This window comes from Monodelphis domestica, chromosome 2 (assembly GCF_027887165.1).
Source record: "Monodelphis domestica isolate mMonDom1 chromosome 2, mMonDom1.pri, whole genome shotgun sequence".
In the NCBI taxonomy this organism is placed as follows: domain Eukaryota; kingdom Metazoa; phylum Chordata; class Mammalia; order Didelphimorphia; family Didelphidae; genus Monodelphis; species Monodelphis domestica.
This window is the reverse complement of record NC_077228.1, coordinates 414,573,562-414,595,049: the sequence shown is the minus strand read 5'-3', so window position 1 is coordinate 414,595,049 and position 21,488 is coordinate 414,573,562. Positions and strand designations below refer to the sequence as shown.

The 21,488-nt window shown below is 34.9% G+C and overlaps 1 protein-coding gene across 3 annotated transcripts; it reads right to left on the bottom strand.

Moving 5' to 3' along the window:
* Window positions 1-71: 71 nt before the first annotated feature.
* CCDC28A (coiled-coil domain containing 28A) lies at window positions 72-20,194 on the bottom strand. Of its 3 annotated transcripts, none has more exons than XM_007484630.3 (6): window positions 19,683-20,190; window positions 16,651-16,850; window positions 10,158-10,321; window positions 7,807-7,961; window positions 6,609-6,631; window positions 72-644 (listed from the first exon to the last, which is right to left on the bottom strand). In XM_007484630.3, the coding sequence occupies exons 1-6, from the start codon at window positions 20,094-20,096 to the stop codon at window positions 590-592; spliced, it is 1,011 nt and encodes a 336-aa protein (XP_007484692.2). In that variant the 5' UTR covers window positions 20,097-20,190; the 3' UTR covers window positions 72-589. The 3 variants fall into 3 exon arrangements, with proteins under 3 accessions (XP_007484692.2, XP_056674856.1, XP_056674855.1); XM_056818878.1 differs by lacking the exon at window positions 19,683-20,190 and adding an exon at window positions 19,519-19,650; XM_056818877.1 differs by having other exon boundaries at window positions 72-6,631; window positions 19,683-20,194.
* Between the last annotated feature and the right edge of the window lie 1,294 nt (window positions 20,195-21,488).

Here is a 21,488-nt window from a genome sequence, read left to right as displayed (position 1 = left end):
GGTGGATCACACCATATATTCCTAACCAGACAAGATCTTCTAGATTCAAAGAAGAGAAAATATTCAGAAGATAATTTAAAACTGTTACTTTATTAAAAATAGCAAATTCACAAATACTTATTTAACATTTTGTTGTCACTGGCCACTGAAAAACACACTGAGTAGTGTGCTGATTGTCTACTTGTAAACTGAAGCTAAGCGGTCACAAGCCAACTTATAAGTAAAAATTGGAACAAGGTTGATGAGCTTGGGAAGGATAAATCCTTCGGTCCTGTGAACAACACTTAGCATGAAATAAATGCACTTTCAAGTCTTACCCTCAGCTTTTGGACGATAAGGCAGTAATAAAAAGCATAGCAGCACAATGTGGCAGTCACATTTCCTGATTTGAGACTTCAACACAACCTGGCCCCCAGCTATGGCGAATTACAGCAGTCAGAGTTACTAAAAGCAATGTGTGAGAACAATCAGTTGCATATGGGCTTTCATTCTTTGTTAGAGAGAAGATGAATCAGCTTCAGGATTCAGCTGGATTCTGATGACTGTTTTTTCTCTGAATCACAAGACAATGAGTGAAGTGCATATTATTTTAGCTGGTAGAGGTATTTGGAACATCTTGAGCATCTGCCAGGTGAAGTTTTTGTCTGAAGTAACCAGTTAAGAAGCTTTTTGTTATTAAAAATAAGATTTTAAGCATCAAAGTTTTATTCAGAGGCTATAGAAAATTAAAAATACATTGTGAGGTTGTAGGGGAGGGATGAGTATATACTATGAAAGCATTCATTGACAGGGAAGTTTTAGTGGTAGGAAAAGCTCTTAAGGACCATTTCACCCTATATTCAAAACCTGTGAATTAAAACCGTGTTTGTGTTTAACTTCAGTAGCTTGTTTTATGTTTTCCATATTGAATTATCCTGAAATTGCATGCTATGTTTCAATAGAGTATACATAGCCTCAATTTTATAGAAGGCCCCATTTTTAACTATCGTGTTGAATTAATGGCATATTTTATGGTTAGAATATAGCAAAAACAAGTTACTCCTGGTTATATAAAATGCTCTAAATTTAAGTAATCCCAGAATTAAAAAAAAAAACCTTCAACAAATAATCAGAATGATTATTAACCATTCTTTTCATTTATATGGAACTTTAGGGTTTGCAAAATGCTTTCCTTACAACTGTGTAAGGTGGGTGATATGAGGAGTACTAGTAGCATTTTGAATGTACTTTTCATAGGGCACAGAAAAGTCAAGTGACTTGTCACTAAAAATTTCAACAATAGCACTTGAACTTGGGTCTCCTGACACTCAGACAAGTGCTCTTTCTATCGCACAAAGGAAATATTGTAATATTTTAAATTCTAGAGCCATATTAAAGATGTTTTGGGGGTAGCTTTATTTTTTTAAAAATGGAAATAATCCTTTTTAAAAAAATAAAACAAACTCTTGCCTTCTGTCTTAGAATCAATGCTGTTAATTGGTTAAAAGGAAGAGCAATAAGGGCTAGGCAATGGAGGATAAATGACTTGCCCAGAGTCACACAGCTAGGAAGTGTCTGAGGCCAGACTCCAGCCTGAACTGTGAACCTCCCATTTATAAGCTTTATTCTCAATCCACTGAGCCATCTCATTGCCTTCTAAACCAAACATTCTTAATATCACTACAGCTGTTTTCTGTAGTGTTTTTCTACAAATATTCACTCCTATTCTTTTCATCTTAACTATCCTCCTCTTTTATCACAGTATATTAGAATTGGAAAGGGCCTCAACATATCTGACAAGAAGTCATCTAGCTACTCTTTTTTGAAGATCTCCAAAGAGAGGGAAACTATTATCTTCTAAGGCAACCCATTCCACTTCTGGACACTTCCACTCATCATCTGCTCTGTTTTGAGTGTTTCAAATAAAGCCCAAAGAGAGAAAGTCTAATTCATTGTTCACATGGCATTCCAACACATTTGAAGACACCTATCATATTTTCCATTCTCTAGGTGAAACATACTCACTTTTTTCAACCATTCTTTATATCATACTCAAAGTCCTTTACTATCCTGGTTATCCCCTTCTGGATTCTCTTCAGCTTATCTATACAAAGATCTAAGTCAGGTTTCACTGATTTAGAAGTTCCCTCCAATTATTCATATGTAGGTTACCTATGACCGTTTATTCTATTTGATTCTTGTCCACATCCTCCCATAAGTTATAAGAGATTCACATAACATACTGTAGTTTTTCTTCTGTTTCTCTTGACATCATGAAGCATGTCCACCATCTGTTAACTCTTCTCACTTGCTTGTACATTTCTTGAATGACATTCTTTACTTTTGGACTTTGAATTTCCTCACTGGGATAATCTGCCACTTGATCGCACCTACTGTATGCTTGCTTCAGTAGCCCACTGTGGGATATTTATTTCTAATTCTCCAGAAAGCATTACATTCCATGTCTTGCTGCCATATAGCAATACAGAGAAAGATAGGCTTTTGTTAGCAAAAATATTGGGGTAACTAAAGGAATTCTAAAATGCCTCTAAAGCAATCCAATCTACTCTCTTCTTCCTATTCAACTTTGGACCCAACTTATTGTCTATGCTAGATGTTGATAGATACTCTACAGGTTCATCCAAAAGCATATCAAAATTTGAGCAATTCATGTTCTTCATCCACTTGGTCTTTGCAGATGAAAGGTCAGGCCAAACTCATGAGCTGTGATGGATCACTTTCAAGAGGCTCTACAATGTTCCAGGATTGATGTAAACAATGCATCATCTGCAGACGGATACATCTATAGGACATCACAATCCATAGAGACCTTCTTTAACTTGGATTTTGAACTAGATCTTCTTTAATCACACTGATAAACACTTTTATGGAGTATATATTTTCCTTTTTGATGACTCCCTTTATAGTTATGAAAAGATGGTCATTGAAAAGGATTTTTTTCTGTTGTTATAGCTTACTTTGTTGGAAAACAGACTTTAAGATATGATTTTAATGTCTTCCTTTTGTTTTCTTTAGATGTATTTTATTTCAATAAATATTTCCCAATTAAATGAAGACATTTTTTAACATTTATAAAAATGTTGAATTCCAAATCTTCTTCCCTCCTGCCCCTACCTCACTCCTTAAGAAAGCAAAGAAAATTATATTGGCTCATATTATGTACATCTTTCAGTTATGGAATGGTAAAGATATGGCTCAATGTTGAAAATCAGTTGTAAAAGCCTGCTTGTCCCTTAATAAGACCCTCATCAAAGATTTCCTTGATTAGTATACAGAGATAACTTTCAAAGGTTTTTTAAACAAATAATTCAGATAATAGTTGTTTGGTTTGGTAGTTACTGATATTTGCTTGGTTCACTTTTTTGAATATTAATAAGGTCTAAAATTTTTCCTATGCCTTTTATCCTTTTAGATACCTTGCATATTGACAACCCTTTAACATCCTAACAACTGTGTAGCCTCCAGGACAGATCTCCTCTGCATATATCTGGTTGCTTTCCCCCCTCTTTGTTTTCTTTAGTATCATTTCTTCCTCCCTACAAGCATAAACTGATGGTTACACTCGCCTTAGGGTGAAGACAGCATTTTACTGTAATCTTTGTAGCTCTTTTCCATTTTTCTTCAGCTTGTAGTCTATTTTCATCCTTTAATGTCCTTGGTAAGACTTTGCTTGGTTGTATGTCTTACTAAACTTATTTAAAGTGGTTTACTCTACTGTAATTTTGTAAGACCCACATTGCTCATAATTGCCCATCAACTTTTTTTGTAAGACTATTTAAATGAATCAATATGTTCAATTCCAATGGTGCCTTTGGCTACTCTCTCTTCACTTGTTAAGTAAATCAAAGCTTATTAAGGGGTTTTATGGTTTCTTTTGATCTTGTGGAAATAAACTTAGATTAGTTAAACTTCTGTATTAAATTATTAGAATCAGTGTAAATGTTATTTCTGCTGTCCATTCACTATGCTTTCTTTGTCAATTATTTGCCTAAATGATGAGGAGTTGTTTTCACTGTATTCCACATACAAATTTTTCTTATTATTTTTATTGTAGCTGGTCTTTCTCAGACAAGTTGATGGTGTAACTATACACAGACACTTTAAGACCGAGGAATGACTCCCATATCAATAACAGGTCTTTTACATTTCATTTTCTGTGATATTGTTTAGTGACTTCCATGCCTTATACCTACCAATTTTTTTCTCCAAGAAATTGTTTGAGGTTTTGAGGCTACAGAATCTATAAGCCTTTGGCTTTTCTCATTTATATGCTTTCCTATGTATTCCTTGCAGCACTCACCATTTCCCCCCCAACTTTTATACCAGTGTATATACTGATTTCATTTGGAGGGTCTTAAGGAGTTCTCCACAAAATTTCTCCACTTCTTCATTATTAGCAACAAATATCATTGGCACATAAGCTTCAAATATTTTCCAGGTCCTGGTGGAATTATTTCTAATTTATCAATGTCCTAAAAACCCGTGGCACTCAGAATTCAACTCAATATTCAAGATGTGGTCTATAGAACCAAAGTACTAGCACTTTCTTATTACTGGAAGTTATGCTTTTCTTAAAGTATCCCAAGATGACATATTTTTTGGTTACTATATTATGTGGAACTTACAGTCTTTTTCTACACTAATATGTACCATAGTCAGTCCTTCAGGGCTTTGCATCTAATATGTGTTCAGCAATATACTACACAATCTAGGGACCACCTAAAAGGTATAAGACATGGCGTTTGCCTCTAGGAACTTGAAAATGTCACAGGGAGACATAAGTAACATGAAACAACAGGGAAACTGAATAATAATTAGAACCTAGACTATGTTACATTGACTTTAAAAGGGAAGGAATAAAAAGGGTTCTGAAGAATGAGTAAAATTAGGTGATCAGAGGGGGAAAAGCAGAACATGATAAACAGAAAGTACAGCAAAGGGAAAGAAGTAAAAATGATGATGGTAAGTTTGGGGAGAATGAGTAGACCCGACTTGCTGAAAAAAAAGTTCCATAACTTAACAAAGAGTTTTTAGCAGACAGTAGGAGATATTATTGAGTATTAGTGGGGTCAGATAATGAAAGTCCACAAAGACTACTAGACTACAATTTAACAGGAACCTAGAAAGATAGATATAACTTTGGAAGGAACATGAGAGGATTTTTCAAAGAAGGAAAGTGAGAGCATTTGGAATTTGCCCAAGGTCACACATAAGTTGTGAGTAATAGGGCTGAGATTTTAAACTAGATGTTCTGACTCTGAATCCAGAGTACTTCTCACTGTACCACGTTGCCTTCCACAAAGGAGTTGAGATCTAATGAAGTAAAAAAGTAAGGCACCATTTAACTGACTGAGCAGGAGAATGACAGGAAGACATACTGGTATTTTGAAGGAAGAACTGAAAGGTCTTGGTGATTGATTGGAGTCTGAGTGATTGGGAAGAATGGATAGTATTACTGATAAAGGAAAGCTAGGAAGAAGAACCAGGGGAAAGGGGAAAAAAATGAAGGGGAAAAAATGAGTTTGGTATTAGACATGTTGAATTTAAAGTGACAACAGGACATCTAAATGGAATGTCCAGTAAATGACTAGAATTCAAATGAGAAGATTTGAAGATAAAATTTGGGAGTCATCAATATCAAGAAAATAGTTGATGCCATAAGGGGAGTTCTCTCTGAGGGAAAGAAGCAAAAAAAAAAAAAAGTACTAAGTCTGGAGGGAACACTTATTAGTCCTACCATTGTCTGAATATTTTTTCACATGACAGTGCTGCCAGGATTGACTTCTTTCCTCTTTAATTCATTTTGCATTTATTTTCATGAAGCATTGTCCTATTCTCTACCTAAATAATACAATTTGGCACTTTATCAGTATATAATGTGATTTATAACAGTTTTATTCACTAATTGTTTCATGGTATAATGGTTTGTCTTTCTAAATTGACAAAAAGAGGGATGCCTCATGGGGCTAAGGAATATTTTTAAAATGAGTAAAAAAATTAAAAAATATTTAAAGTAAAAAAAGTTCTTCAGATAGGGCATATTCAATAAACACTTACTGACTGAAAAGATCCTAAAAAGGTTAGCACAAATCAAAATCTTGTGAATCAAATCTCCTAACATTTTAAATGCACTAGTGAGAAGTAATTCCATGATGAATATTCAACTTAAAGGGAAATGCCCCATGACTTACAAAATAGATGTCACTATATAGTACATAATCTCATAGAGAAAGCCTATAGTTTAATGACTATGAACAAATTTTAGGCACTTTAAAAGTATTTTAAAAGATGTTCTTATATTCTATACATGCCATTATGCCCTATGTAAATTCTATTTCACTTTGCCTCAAAATGAATATCCCTCTAATGGTGTCCACTATCTATGCAGAAGTGTCCTCATGACAAAACACAAAAAAATTACAGAGTTAAAGTCATAGAAATTCTATTGTGTCTGGGGTCCTAAGATGCAAAGGATAAACTCCATCGGTAATAGTTGGTGTCTTTAGTAGCTTCTGAACAGAATCCTTAGCTAAAACCTTTCCCATAACCAGTTCTCCAGGAATTCCATTAAATAGAACTTTTCCCTATAGATATTTAGCAAAGGATACATGGAAGAATTCAGCTCTTCTAACTGTAACAAATTAGAAAAATATTTAACTTTTTATGAGAAAAAAGACAGACAAAACCCTATTAACAATATAACAATTCCACAGTATTAGACATTTTAAAAATAGCAAAGATAACTACTTACAAATAGGAAAGAGAAGCCATTTAATCTACCTTCTCTCAGATGGAAAAAAGCTTAGTGTGTGTATCTATGCACATATACACATATATGTATATACACATATAAACATACTGTTATGCATATTTACATACAGACATATTTGTTTCATTTGAAGGGACTGAGAATTTGAAAAAAAAAGTAGCCTTTGTATTTATTAATTTTTAAAAGTCTGGATATATCATTTCACTGCTGTAAGAAACTCCTGGAGAAGAAGTAACTCAATCAAGACCAACTGGTATAGATTCTTAAGGAGTTGCCAGGGATAGTGAGTGACTGGTTAAGTGATTTGCTCAGTCACACAGCCAGGATGTGGCAGAGGCAAGACCTGAACTTAGGTCTTTCTTACTCCAAGGCCAATTCTCTATCCACTATGCCTTGCTGCCTTTATGAGTTAAAACTTTAAAAAGACAAACAGGAACTACATTAAAAACTGGACCTTTAATGCCATTCTAAAATTAACTACAATTAATCAATTGGTCAGCATGAAAAAAAGAAACACTTTTGATAAATGAAAAATTATTATAGTAAATTACGCATTTATTTGTTGTGGCTAACTACAAGAGTTAGAGAAATACATATTATACTAGGTAAAATATTGAATATTATAAACTTGAAACAATTACCAAAATTTAATAGTTGCCTTCTTTGAATGAAAATTAAATTAAACTGATACTCTTTACTATTTACCTGGGATAATTTGTTACTTATGATTGGTAAATAATAGATTCTAAGGTTAGAATTAATATAACTGGATATTAAGAATCCAGATGTCATTATTGAACTACTGTAAGCATAATATCCATAATTACATTCTTAAATCCAAAATAATTTTTAAAAGACCATATAAAATGCATCAGATATAGGAAATATCTTTTAACACTAAGGAACTCCACATTTATGTCTTAAAATGAAATCTATATAGAAACATACACAGCTTCTAGTATATATATCTATAGTCATACAAAATATAGCTTCTAATACATTCTTTAAAAAAATCAGTTTTTCCAAATTGTACTCACATCTGACAGAAGCCTATCCAGATTAGCGTCACTGGCTATTTTTCTCTTATCCTCAGGAAGTTCCTCTAACTCCCCATAGAGCTCCAAATTCAGTCGAGCTAACTTCTCCTGCATTCCTCGAACATGTTCCATCTGTTCTATGGAACATTCATTTCCTAGTGGGAGGCAGGGAGGAAAGAAGGAAGGAGAAAAGGAGAAAAAAGGATTCATAGTTTTATTTAGGTTACAAAAAGTTATGAGTACGAATGGGATCTAAAGTTAGCATATAAAGGGGGAAGCTTTTTTTCAGAATGAGAATTCTAAAATAAATCTATCTTCCTTTTCCATAATCTTCACATAATATTTTATTACTGTCTACACAGTAACCTTCAATTGAAATTAAATTTCTTACTAATAATAGAATGATGACTGAAATTATATAATAAAGGACAACAAGCATATTTTGAAGGCAGGCAACAAAAAACTAGATAATAAAATCAAAGTATTTATTAATAAGCATAAAATTTAAGTTCACAGCAAAAATTATGTTTTTAAAAAATCTTTACCTTCCATCTTAAAATCAATTCTTTGGTTCTAGGCAGAAGAGCAGTAAAGGAGAGGCAATGGAGTGACCTGCCCAGGATCAATCAGCTAAGAAATGTCTGAAGCCACATTTGAACCCAAGACCTCCCCTCTCTAGGTCTGATTCTCTATCCATTAAGCTACCTAACTGCCCCAACAATAATGTTTTTTTTTTTTTAAACCCCTACCTTCCATCTTGGAGTCAATACTGTGTATTGGCTCCAAGGCAGAAGAGTGGTAAGGGCTAGGCAAAGGGGGTCAAGTGACTTGCCCAGGGTCACACAGAACAATAATGTTTTTAAAAGAATACTCTTACCTTGGGGCAGCCATTGCCTTTTGAATTAGATAAGTGCAATGGTTTGCATGAAATTAAGGTCCAAAAGAACTCAACTCTAAATTATTTCATCATTCAATTATATAATTAGTTTATGAAAGAGAAATAATCTATAATTATGCTTGATTATAAGAGAAAAGGAACAAAATAAAACACTATAGTGTGGCACTTAAAATGCTGGCAGCAACTAAATAACAATTGCACTAAAACCTTAATAACTTGAAATGGGGGAGGTCAATTTAAATTAGTGAAAAATGTTAATTACAAACTTTAAATAAATGTTATTAGATTTTAGGTAGACAGCAAAATAATTTGCACTACCAGCTAAAGATGTTTCTAAGTACTAGTACTTTTGTGTTTAATTATCCAGTAAGATTTATTTGAAAATCAGTAGTGCCATTTCTGTATAGGCCATTAATGTGGTAATTTAAAACAACAAATGTGGTTAAATATGCATCTCTGCAAGTCCATTGTATTACAAATCAACTTTAAAAACTTTTCCCATGGATAGTACTAAGGTATACTAAGTATCAGTTCAAATTAAATTAAAAATTCAGAAGCAAATGAATCTGGGGAAAAAAAGCACATTAGCCTTTCCTTTTGTCAGGGTCCTAATACCAATAAAATAACCAAGCTAGTCAAGAAGGAATATTCAAATCAAATACATTCTGAATTTAACCAGCTGTTTTCAACAAATAATTTTTTTCTGGATAAAGTGTATCATAGTTGCTTATATGTAATTTTTTTTAATCAAGATTTTTAAAATCTTGATTTTGTGGATATTTTTGCATTTGAAAAATGTTGCTGCTCTATCACAAATTCAAGTGGACTTTTTAAGGTTATTCAACTCTACTGAGGCATTTTCATTCAATGAACAATATGGAAAAATTACATAGTTCCACCAAGAGAGAATAAAATAGAGACTTGAACATTAAAAAATAATAGGAATAATTTACAAATTGTCAAAATTGAATTTTCATAAAATGTATAATATGATAAAATGTCTAATTTTCTTAAAAATAGCTAGAGAACAAAGAACCTGGGATCTCATATGTTTAAGGAACTGGACACACAGACAGGAAATAACTCTTTGTTTAGAAGGAAGGAGGAAAATAACCTTGAAGACCTTCCTAACCTGAAACACTAATACAGGCTGAGTTTTCCAAACATATCCTCATATTCTCAACATATTTATTTGTTAACAGTAATTCAATTTAAATGTTCAAGTATATCTTCTTTTTTTTTACATAAACTACTTTATTAAAATTTTATAAGGTAAATTTTAATTTATTTTTTTGAGGTGAATACAAACTAGGGATTATTAGAATTCCTATGTGAGGAAGAATATAAATATATTTTATTAAGTTGGTAGGTACTTACAAAATGGTAAAGGATCCTGAAAATGAGGAAACAAATATGTCTCTAAAATCTTACAGAAAATTCCATGGTTAGTTACCAAATGCTTGAAGTTTTCCAGAATGGAAATCATTCAAAAGGCTCAGAAGGCCCCTCTCCATCTCTTGAACATCTGAGACATCAGTGAGAAAGGAATGCTGAATTGGAGCTGACTGGGCACCTTTTCCTTCTCCTCCCTGAGGTCTGGCCTTTTCTTTCATGCCTCTGAAGAGATTAAATATTCTTAGTGTGAAACTTCTATCTTCTGAATCACTTAAAGATATGCTAAAACAACCTACAATGTAGTATGCAACCATTAGCAAACTTAATTGGGGTGTCCTTAAAATCAGAAGAGAAATGTTAACCCAAAAAACCCATAGCTAAAACTAAAAGTGAGCATAAATAGTGATAGCCTTAAAAGATTATATAAAATGTCATTAGATCCCGAAAGTACAGAAAAAATTAGATTTAGTTATTTTATTACTTAGGCAACTAGATGGAATAATGGCTAGAGCACTGGGCTTGAAGTCAGGAAAGCCTGAGATCAAATCTTGTTTGGATATTTATTTATTTATTTATTTTTTTTTAAACCCTTACCTTCCATCTTGGAGTCAATACTGTGTATTGGCTCCAAGGCAGAAGAGTGGTAAGGGCTAGGCAAAGGGGGTCAAGTGACTTGCCCAGGGTCACACAGCTGGGAAGTGTCTGAGACCAGATTTGAACCAAGGACCTCCAGTCTCTAGGCCTGACTCTCAATCCACTGCCTCCTTGCTTGGATATTTATTAACTGTATGACCCTGGGCAAGTGACTTAACTTCAGTTTTCTCAAGTGTAAAACAGGGATAACAATAGTACCTACCTCCCAGGGTTGTTGTGATGATCAAATGAGATATTAATTATAAAGTGCTTAATACAATACATGGCAGGTGCTATAAAAATGTTAGCTATTATTATTTTTAATTATTTACATATGAATTCAAAATAATAAAGATCTAAGGAAGGTGCCTCATATAAAAAGTCTGAATAAAGAAGGATTTCCTATTGATTTGAGGTTTTTCCAAGTCTTCTATTTGCAAATGATGTAGTACCGGTTATATCAAACACTGAAATACACATCCTCAGCGGAACTAACTAAGAGAGATTTGGTCTAAGCATCTAACCCATAGGAATCATGATTTAATTACTACTAGCTTCCAGGAGATAATCTCTTTCAGTTCTCCTCCTATCTCTATCAGTATTCTTTCTCTGGTTATGCTGCTGAATCCTCATCTATTTTCTGACCCTTAAGTGTGTAGGTGTACCTCTAGGCTCCATTCTGGGCCCTCTTCTCCTTTCACTCTCTTTTTCATAGGTTCCATTACAACTTCCAAACCCAAAAATGCAACACTAATCTATTTCAAACTCTAGTCCTATTGGACAAAGCCACGTGGATGTCCCATCAGCATTTCAAGCTCATCATGGAATATAAAATATAGTACTTTTCTTCTCCCTAAAATGACCTGTCTGCCCAACTTATTTCCAGTGAGGTGCATTTCTGTCTTAGTCACCTAGGCTTATTACTTCCAAGACATTCTTGTATCTGTCCTCTCTCTCATCCTTGAAATTTACTTAGATGCCAATTTTTTTCAATTTTACCCCAATGCATATGTCAAGTCTATCCCCTTCTTTCCACTCATAGCCTCTCATCTGAACTGTTATAACCTCCTGTGTTTTCACCTATGTCCTCTCTAATTGATCCACACTACTACCAAAAGAATCTTCCTTAAATACATTATCTTATCATGCCACTCCCTTGCTCAAAAACTTGCAGTAGCTCCCTACTTCGTCTAGAATAAAATACATATTCCCCAGTGGGGAATTTATAGACCTTCATAATCTGGATCCAATCTACCCTTCAGCCTTATCTCACATGACATTACCAGCTATTTCCCAAACTCACTATTCCATTTCCTGTATCTATGCATTCTCATGAGCCAGCCCCTAAGCCCAGAATGAACTTCCTTCCTCAGTTCTCTATCTTCTCTCAAGGATCAGCTTACCAATTTCATCAACTGTTAAAGCTCTCTTCTTCAAATTTACTCTGTATTATAATGTAATATTGTGTCTTACAATAAACTACAGAAGCTACTTGAGTATACAGGCAGATTTATTTTTATCCTTTTATCTATGATGCACAGCATAGTGCATTTAAAATAGTAGGTGTTTAATAAAAGTTTAAATACTAAACCTTTCTCTATCTTAAATCATTAAACCTAAATAAAAAATAATTTTATTTATGGTCAGACCCAGACTTTCCTTCTCTGGCCATTTCCTTTATTCCCTGGTTTGGCACATTGCCCTCTTAGAGATCCTTCTTCTCTTGATTGATTATTGCTTACTTAGAATCACCATTTTAGGAAGGGATCCTGACATGCTTTACCTCCTTTCTCCTTGCCATCACATACTGAGAGTGCCCTTCTTCATCCCACCCCCCTTTCCAGCTCCGTTTTATGTATTTTCATCTTTCATTAGAATGTGTAGCAGATGAAAGATGAAAATGACTGAACAAACAAAGGTGCAAATCCAGACCTGCTGGCCCCTTACTCAGGTTAGGGTTGGACCCTGAATCTGGAGGAAAACAGACTTTTATATATTAAAAAACAATTAATTAAATAGGACCAATTAATTAAAAAGAAAACAATACAACATTAAGTGATCTTATTTCTAACTGGATGAATGGTTAGGGACTTTCCAAGCTAGAAAGATGAGAGTGAACAGGGTACAATTCCTTGAATTAAAAAAAAAAAAGGTATTTCACTTCTCCAAAATATCTGTATACAAAGGAACATAGAAACAATAACCAACTGATCAGTATGGAGCCAATTTTTAGATAAGACATAAGAATTGCCTGAGATATGCAATTGTGAGAAATTCTTTTTATTAGAACCTAAGTTTCTGGTCAGCATGACCAAGGTCCTTAGTTAAAGAATCTCTAAGTAGCAGGGAGACGAAGTCCAGCTTCCCAGTCTTATGGAAATAGTTTCAAGCAATGCAATAAGGTTTTCTTCTAATTCCCACAACTGAATAAAGTTTTCTCACAAGAATTTGGATTGGACCCATAATTGAATAGAAAGGGAACTGAGCTAACTCCAGAACTGAGTTATGAGTTAGCATGTTTGACTCAATCGCCATAATTAACTAATTACTTGCTATCCTAGTTTTCTTACTTACTGGTTTCTGTAATCTCCAGTGCTTATCACAGTGCCTAGTATACAGTAAAGGCTTAGTAAGTGCTCTATCTACTCATCTACCTATAGGTGCACAGGTCACAATATAGGGTCACAATTAATGAGAATCATGAATCCCATGAAGTAGTGTCTCATATTCAAACTCTTACTATCTGTTGTTATAATTGTATAAAATATGGTGAGTGGTTCTAGTCCAATGGAAATATGTATATTTTGAAAAAGTGACCACTTCACAGGATTCCTTATTTAAGTTAATTAGAACCTAGCTGACCATTATATTCTAGGTATTACTATTACCTTGAATTTTCTTTTTCTTAAGATAAGCTCTTTTTCTTAAGTAGCCTCAATGAGAAGATACACTAGATTCTCTTAACTGCTGGGAATGATAAATGGGTGTGCACGTGCGTGCACATACACACATATTTCACTGACTAATAGTCCTAATATTCATACTTATAACTCCTCTCCCTTTCCCATTCAGCATCAACATTTCCCCTTAAATCTTAATTAATTGATAAGCATATATTAAGCTCTTATTACAGTCTAGGCAATGTCCTAGGAACTGGGAATACAAATACATAATTTTAAAAAATCTCTTTTTACAAGGAGCTTATATCCAAAGGAAATAGGTATAAACTGAAATATAACAGAATAAATATAAAGTAGCAAAATTGAGGGGATAGGAATTAGAAGTTGAACAATCAGGGAAAGCTTTATGTAAAAGGCTGTACTTGACCTGCACCTTGAAGAAAGAGAGTGATTCTATGAGATGAAGGTGAGAGGAGAGTATAATTAAGGCATGGGGATCAGCTTATGAGAAGGCAGGAGGTGGGAAATGAGAAATGGAATGTCCAATGGGAAGAACAGAAGGACCCAAGAAGCAAGTTTCACAGTGTGTGCGGGTTGGGGGGGGGGTGTGGATTATCTACAATGAAGCTAGAAAGAGAGACTGGGGAAAAGTTGAGAAGACCTTTAAGGGCTAAACAGAGGAGTTTATATTTGATTCTAAAAGCAATAGAAGTCAGTGGAATTAATTGAGATGGAGAGTGACATGGCCAGATCTGCAATTAAGGAAAATCACTCTGGCAGTAATGTGGTCTCTTCTTTTTTAACTTGATAAGAGCTATACTTTATTTAGAAATAAATTGGGATATATGTGTGTGTGTGTGTGTGTGTATACATATATATATATATATATATATATATATATATATATATATGATATATAATGAAGTGGCAGGACTTGAGACAGGAAGACCAATAATCTAGGTAGGTAATGAGGAAGATATGAACTAAATGGGTAGCAAAGGGAAGTGGCTAGGTGCTAGAGATGTGGATATTGAAAAAGGTAAAAGTTTAGCAAATGAGTGTATATGTGTGGTAAGGGAGAGTGAACAGTAAAGGATAAGACCAAAGTTACAAACTTGGAAGAATGGAAAAAATGGTGGTGCTTTCAATAGGAACTGCTAAGTTTGAAAGAAGGGAAGGGAGGAAAGGAGATAATGAGTTTTGTTTTGGACATGTTCAGTCAGAAATATTTCTAAGATATACAGTTTGAAATGTCCAATAGGAAATTATCTAACAGGTAGATGACGCTCAGAGGAGAGACTGAAGCTAGATATAGAAATCCAGAAGTTTAATGGGTTGCTTTCACAAACAGCCACTCCTGATAGGTCTACATTTCTTTCAGTCTTGGTTTTCGAGCAAAGGCTGGATGGTTAAGTAGGCTGGAGTACTTTTTTTTTAAAATATGAATTGCACTTATTTGGCTAATGAAGTCCCTTATAAATCTGAAATTCTGTAATATATAAATATATGTCTATATGTACATATATTAATTGCTTTTTATTAGTTTCAAATTTGGGGTAGAGAGATGAATCCCTCCCCTCTATGCCTTAATCATTCTCTCAAATTATTCTCCAACCTAGGTTCTTATGTCAAGACAAAAGAACCTTCTTACAATACATGAATACAACATGCTACTTTTCCCAATCTTGAAGGGTCTCCTTACTCTTTTCTCAATAATCTACAGCCTTCACTTCTTCACTTCTGTTTCAAGAACTAGCATAAAATTCTAGTCCTGCAGGATTAAATTTATCCCAACACTTCCTGATAAAAGTAAAAAACTTATGCATTCAAACTATGATATAATGATGATTAATATTTAAATAATGTTGTAAAGTTTGCAAAACATTTCACAAAATCTGTCTCATTTGATCCTTCTGACAACTGTATGAGATAACAGTAATCATTATATCCAATTTACAGATGAGTAAATTAAAACTCAAGAGTCAAGAGACTTGTTCAGGGTCATACAGCTAATAAATGGATATGTTAAATCTTCCAGACTCCAAGTACAACACCCTATCCACTATACAACCCTGCCTTCTCAACACTAATAGATAATATTTATGTATTGCTTTAAGGTTTTCAACTCTTTAGAATATTATCTAATTTTACTCTCACAGTGACCCTGAGAGATAGGTCTAATATAATTCTCATTTTACATTTAACAAAATTGAGGCAGAGGGTGTCTATATACACATAAACTAATAAGTGCCTGAGGCTGAATTTGAGCTCAGGTTTTCTTGATTTCTGATCCAGCATTCTATCAACTGTACCATCAGGTACCTCCATATGTACCTGATTTACCCTTTGAAAGCATTCTCAAGTCTTCATCAAAAAAGTTTTATTTCCCCACAATGAGTGTAAGACTATCCACAAATAAAGCAGCAATGTCTTCTTTACACTCAGATACACATATAATTTAGGCAGAACTAGATAGTTTTTGCTCAATAAATATCTTTTTAAGAAAAATTTAAATAACACATTTTATATTTGAATGCATATTTTAGAATTCAGAAAAACAGAGAGATAACTAACGTTTTCTTGCCACCAAAGTATTTAATATAGTAAGAAGAAAATACTTTTATCTTGATTTAAAATATACTTCAAATACTACCAAAGTAAATACATTCCTTTCCTGTTTGCCTTCTTCTAGGTTATGGTTCACTCATCAGCTTCTAGTCAAGTCTTTTTCCCCCAAACTTTCAGATGGTGTGACCTTTGATCTTTTTTCAACCAAGAATTTTTTTTATTGTGCCTGTAAAATCTCCATACTGTCATATTTACAGTAGAGCTTTTATTCACTTTCACTATACATTCACCTGACTGAATCATTCATCTCTGTCATACAAACTATCCCAGAAGATACATTTATTTATAAAATAAATAAGAATACAGGCAAGAGAAAAACGTTTTGGGAAAAATAAGAAATATTTAGTATTACTTTAAATCACATATCTCTCTAACAGTTTAAAAGCTCACCTTTTTAACTTTGGTCTTTGTGAAGTTGACTGTGATGTTGGATTTGAAAAACCTGTGCTTTTACTAACTGGCATGGAATTTTTCTTAGAATTAACAAGTTGAGTAGAATGAGAACTAAAGGATTTAGGGCTCCTCCTTTTTATTTTTCGTTCTTCCATAGTTTTATATTCCTTGCTGCACCAAGACCAATTTTTTAAGACCTGAGTGAGGAAACACAACTATTATTCATTCATGTAACATTCCTTCAGCAAACACTTATTTTTAAAAAATTATTAAATATTTACCAATTACATGAAAAATTTTTTAACAAAATTTGAGTTCCAAAATTTCCCTCTCTCCCTCCTGTCTTCCCCTCTGCTTGAGAAGGCATAATATCAATTATAGATGTGAAGTTGTGTAAAACATATTAGCCATTCAGCAAACATTTTTATTAAGTGAGGGGGTAGTTAGGTAGATCAGCAGATTCTGAGCCAGGACTAGAAGTGGAAGGTCCTAAGTTTAAGACTGATCTCAGACACTTCTTAACTATGTAATTCTGGGTAAGTCTCTACCCCCCCCCCCCTTGCTGAGCCCTTACTATTATTCTGTCTTGGAACCAATTCCCAGTATTCATTCTAAAAGGGAAGGTTTAAAACAACAACAGCATTTATTAAGTGCCTGCTATGTATAAAAAGCATGGTGCTAAGAATGGGAAGCCTACAAACATAAATAATGAAGTTCCTGCCTATAAGAATGTTATAATCTAGCTATCATATATGTATAAAATATCTCAATATTCAAGTGGCAAAAGGGGTTCTACAGCAGAGTATCTCATATTCTGCAAAAATAACTAATAAGGCTTGGGTATGGTGATGCAAGTTTGTAAATCTCTACTGCCAGGGAAGCTAAGGTTGATTGCTTGAGTTTGGGAATTCTAAGCTGCAATGGGCCAAGTAAAACTGAATGCATTGTTAGCCACAAATATGGGGGAAGGAGTGAGGGCAAGGGAGTGGACAGTGAAATAAGGAAAGCAGAACCAAGCTACTTAAGGAGGTATAAAGTGGCCCACATACAATAAGAGCAGATCAATTCTTCTATGCTCATCTGTAGTGGGATAAGGGCGAGGTGAGATATGGAGCTCCAGTCTTAAAAACCATCCAATTAACAACAACAACAAAAAGAACCAGCAAAAACCTAGCAGAAATTGCTCAAGTATATAGTAGAGGTTAGGATGACTATTCCTAAAATTCAAGTCTATAGAATCTGCTCTAGAAAAATCTGTGAAATAGGGAAGCTTTTTAAACTCTAACTTCTTTCCATATCTTCCTTTCACTCAAAGGTATACCTTTTCGCCTACACTTTTAATAAAATTTTCCCTTCTAAATCTTTGATCCAATGAATCACTAGTTACCCACTGCCCTCCTGGCCTCTTCCACATCAAAATCTTCTAAGAGAAGGCCTAAAAAATTCATTTATACTATAAAGTCAATTAATCAATCAGAATTTATTAAGTACTTATGGGGCAGGAAGAATTTTACATTCTACTGAAGTGATGTCATCTGTTCCAAGTGTTTGTAAATTTTAACAGGGAGAAGGAATCCTAAGCTAAATAAAGCATATTTTGTGGAATTTCAGGTATTAGTGAGCAAGTGGCATAGGCAGTAAAGGACCCAAGGAGTTTTCAATAATTGAAATCATACCACATACATGGCTGACTATTCTATGTGTAAAGTTGGTTCTAACTACATGGGAAAAAAAGCAGAACTGTTGAAAGAAAATTCTTTGAATTTTGTCTCTACCTTCCTCTTCTTGTTCTTAAATAGCTTCTAAAGACAACACTATATAGGGATTTCCCCCCAATTGGAAGAAAATGTCTGCTATATAGCAGTAAATGGCCTCTGTAAAGAATATCGTTTTAAATCTCCTAGCCTCATTCAGTTAGCAGTACTAATCTCAACAGATCCAAAATGTTTTTAATGCCTGACTGTATTAAGTTATTTTTTCTTCTATAGGTCAATATTCTTACTAAAGCCATTTTGGGGATGTTTTAAAACCATACAATTTGAAAAATATAAATTGTTGTTCTGCTTTGAGCATGTCTCTAAGAGGGCTTATTATTTTGTATGCTGTATTCAATGGTAAGCAGGCTATATTCATTCAGGAAGAATTAAATCAAGAGTTGCCACACCTTAAAGTTATTTAACAATTATGTTGAGTCCAGATTTTTTATTATTGTCTAGATTAAAGTCCACCAACACAGGCATTTATATAATTCTTCTCAGGGTGAATTTACGCCACCACAGATCAGTTGGGATTCATGCTGCTTCATAGCAAAACAAGTTTTTCTTTAGAAGGATCAAATATCCAAGTCTTAATCCCGAGTATGAATCAGCTTAAAATAAAAATGCTGCAATTCCAGATCAGCAACTTCCCTCTTCGCCAGTTACAAAAAGTCCACTTTTGAATGGTTCTGTTTCAGCCAACACACATTAAAAATTAAAGGCGAAGATGATTTAACAATTTGCCTAAAACACAAGGTAACTAATAAGTTTCCTGCAGAGTCCAGGATAAGTACGTATTTAAAATTTGTATTTAGGATTATGCAATGGAGGAAGCACTAGACCAGGAGTCTAGTCCTGGCTTCTCATCCCATTTTTGTCCCTAATTTACTCTGTAACCCCCAAGTTTTTGAGCCAATTTCACCTTTCCAGGCTCCCGTTCCTCATCTATAAAATGAGGAAGTTGGAACAGAAAATCTGTTCGATTCCTTCCGTGTATAGGCGTCCTTCGCCTTCAACTACAAACCACCCAAGAGCAAAGAACACAACCCCCAAAGGGTGGGAGGTATGGGGAGAAAGAACCAAAGTCCCCTCCAGCTCCAAAACGTACGATGGGAAAAAGGGGAGCTATCCTTTGGAGTCCCTACACCACTCAGCCCCAGTTCTCCTGGACAGCGCCCGGAAAGAGGAAAGCATGGGAAGTCCGCAAGAGCGCAGAGACCAGGCTCCCGGAGGGCGGCGGTGGGATGGGCTAGGAATATCCCCAGCCCCTACCTGAGGCGGGAGGAGCAGGCTACGATAATGCGGCTCAGCCCGCACCGCGGCGGCAGTCACATCGCAGCTGGGTCGCCTTCTCAAACCCTTTTGTTTACGGAAGTGACGAGAGGTGATGGCGCCCCTGCAAGTGAGGCGGGAGCCCCGCCCCTTTCCGCCAGCTAAACTGGGCCCCTGCCTCCGCCCTCTCTCGCGCATCTTTTTGGGATTTTCCTGCCTTCCTCCTCTCAATGGCTCTAAAGCCACTCTAATGGGGGCAGGGAGGTTGAACTTGGATTGGACGTAGTCATTTAGAGCTAGAGAAAGGCGAAGGTGGACACGGAGAAGAGGTGAGGAAATAACGAGCTGCTGCCTTGCCCCTCTTCTAGAGTCGGAGGCGCGGCGAAGTGTTCTTATGGGAAATGTAGTCCACATGCTGGAATCCCTCCCTCTCTCCTGCCTTGTGGAACCGCTCCGAAGACCTTGCCCACTACATTTCCCAACATGCTCTGCCACGAAAAGCTGGAGACAGGAAGTTGTTATGTCACCATAGCTACCCTTCCGGATCTATTCTTTATCGGGAACTTGAGGATGAAGTGTAGGGGACTTTTTGCTGCTGGAAAGGCGGCCTTTCCTTTGGGTGCTAAAGTAAATCAATCTTTGGACTGGAACAGACTTTTAAAATCTCCCTCTAACTTCATCCAGCCCTGATAGAAGGAAGTCAACCTATTTTTTAATGGAATTTAGAAAAGAAATAAGGGACTCTTTCCCCCTAAATGGTGAAACTATTAATGTTGTAAATTTGCTGTTCCCCAAATAGACTATTCCATTTCTGGTCTCTGCCTTTGCATAGGCTGTCTCGCATTCCAGAAAAGCCCAGCAATGCTCTCTCCTCCTTTTCTCCACTTGGACCCTGCTTATCCTCGATTCCAGGTTTCAGATCAAATACCAACTGTCAAAGGACCTTTCCTGATTTCCTCAGTTAACTCCTAAACTGAAATTATTTTTAGCCTTTAAAGAAAAATCTGTGTAAATACTCAAAACTCCCCCCAAAACTATAAACCTTATTGAAAATACTTTTTAAAAATCTATTTTTAAGTTTGCTTTTTGTGTAAATACACAAAATGTTCCTCTTCCTACCCAATAAACTGTAAACTTCTTGAATTACTTTGTAAAAAAATCCATTTTTAAATGTTTGTGTAAATACACAAAATATACTCCCTTCAGTAAGCCATAAATTCTTGAAATTATTATTTTTTTCATCTTTTTAAATTTACCTGTTTGTGATTCTATCCCCTCCCCAGGAGACTCTAAACTTTTTGAGAACAGGATTTTTGCTTTTTTTTTTCTTCTTTGTATCCCCAGCAGCAAGCCTACTTACTGCCTTAGTAGACACTTAATAAATGTTTATTGAACTGAATTGCATGATCTGTTGCCTTCTCTACAGCTAAACCTTGGCAGTTTAAGAAGCAGTATGCTTCCCTGATCAGAGTTTAGGTTCCTCATCATTCAGTTGCTATGAAACCTGATATCAGCAGGTGGAATTTGTATGCAAAATTGCTGATAATAGTGCTAGAATGGAATCTTTACTCACATTTTCCAAAAGCATACAAATGAATATATACCTGTATCCAAATGGTGTGTCAAAAAATTCTACCATTAAGGTTCGTACCAGTAGATTTCCAGATAACACAAAAGCTAGCTAATACATTAGATGACAGGAACCAAAATGATACCATTGCCCTAAACTAATAAGATTAAATTTAATAGATAAAATTAAGTCTCATCCTTGGATTAAAAAACTCAGCTTTGAAAAATGTGTAACTA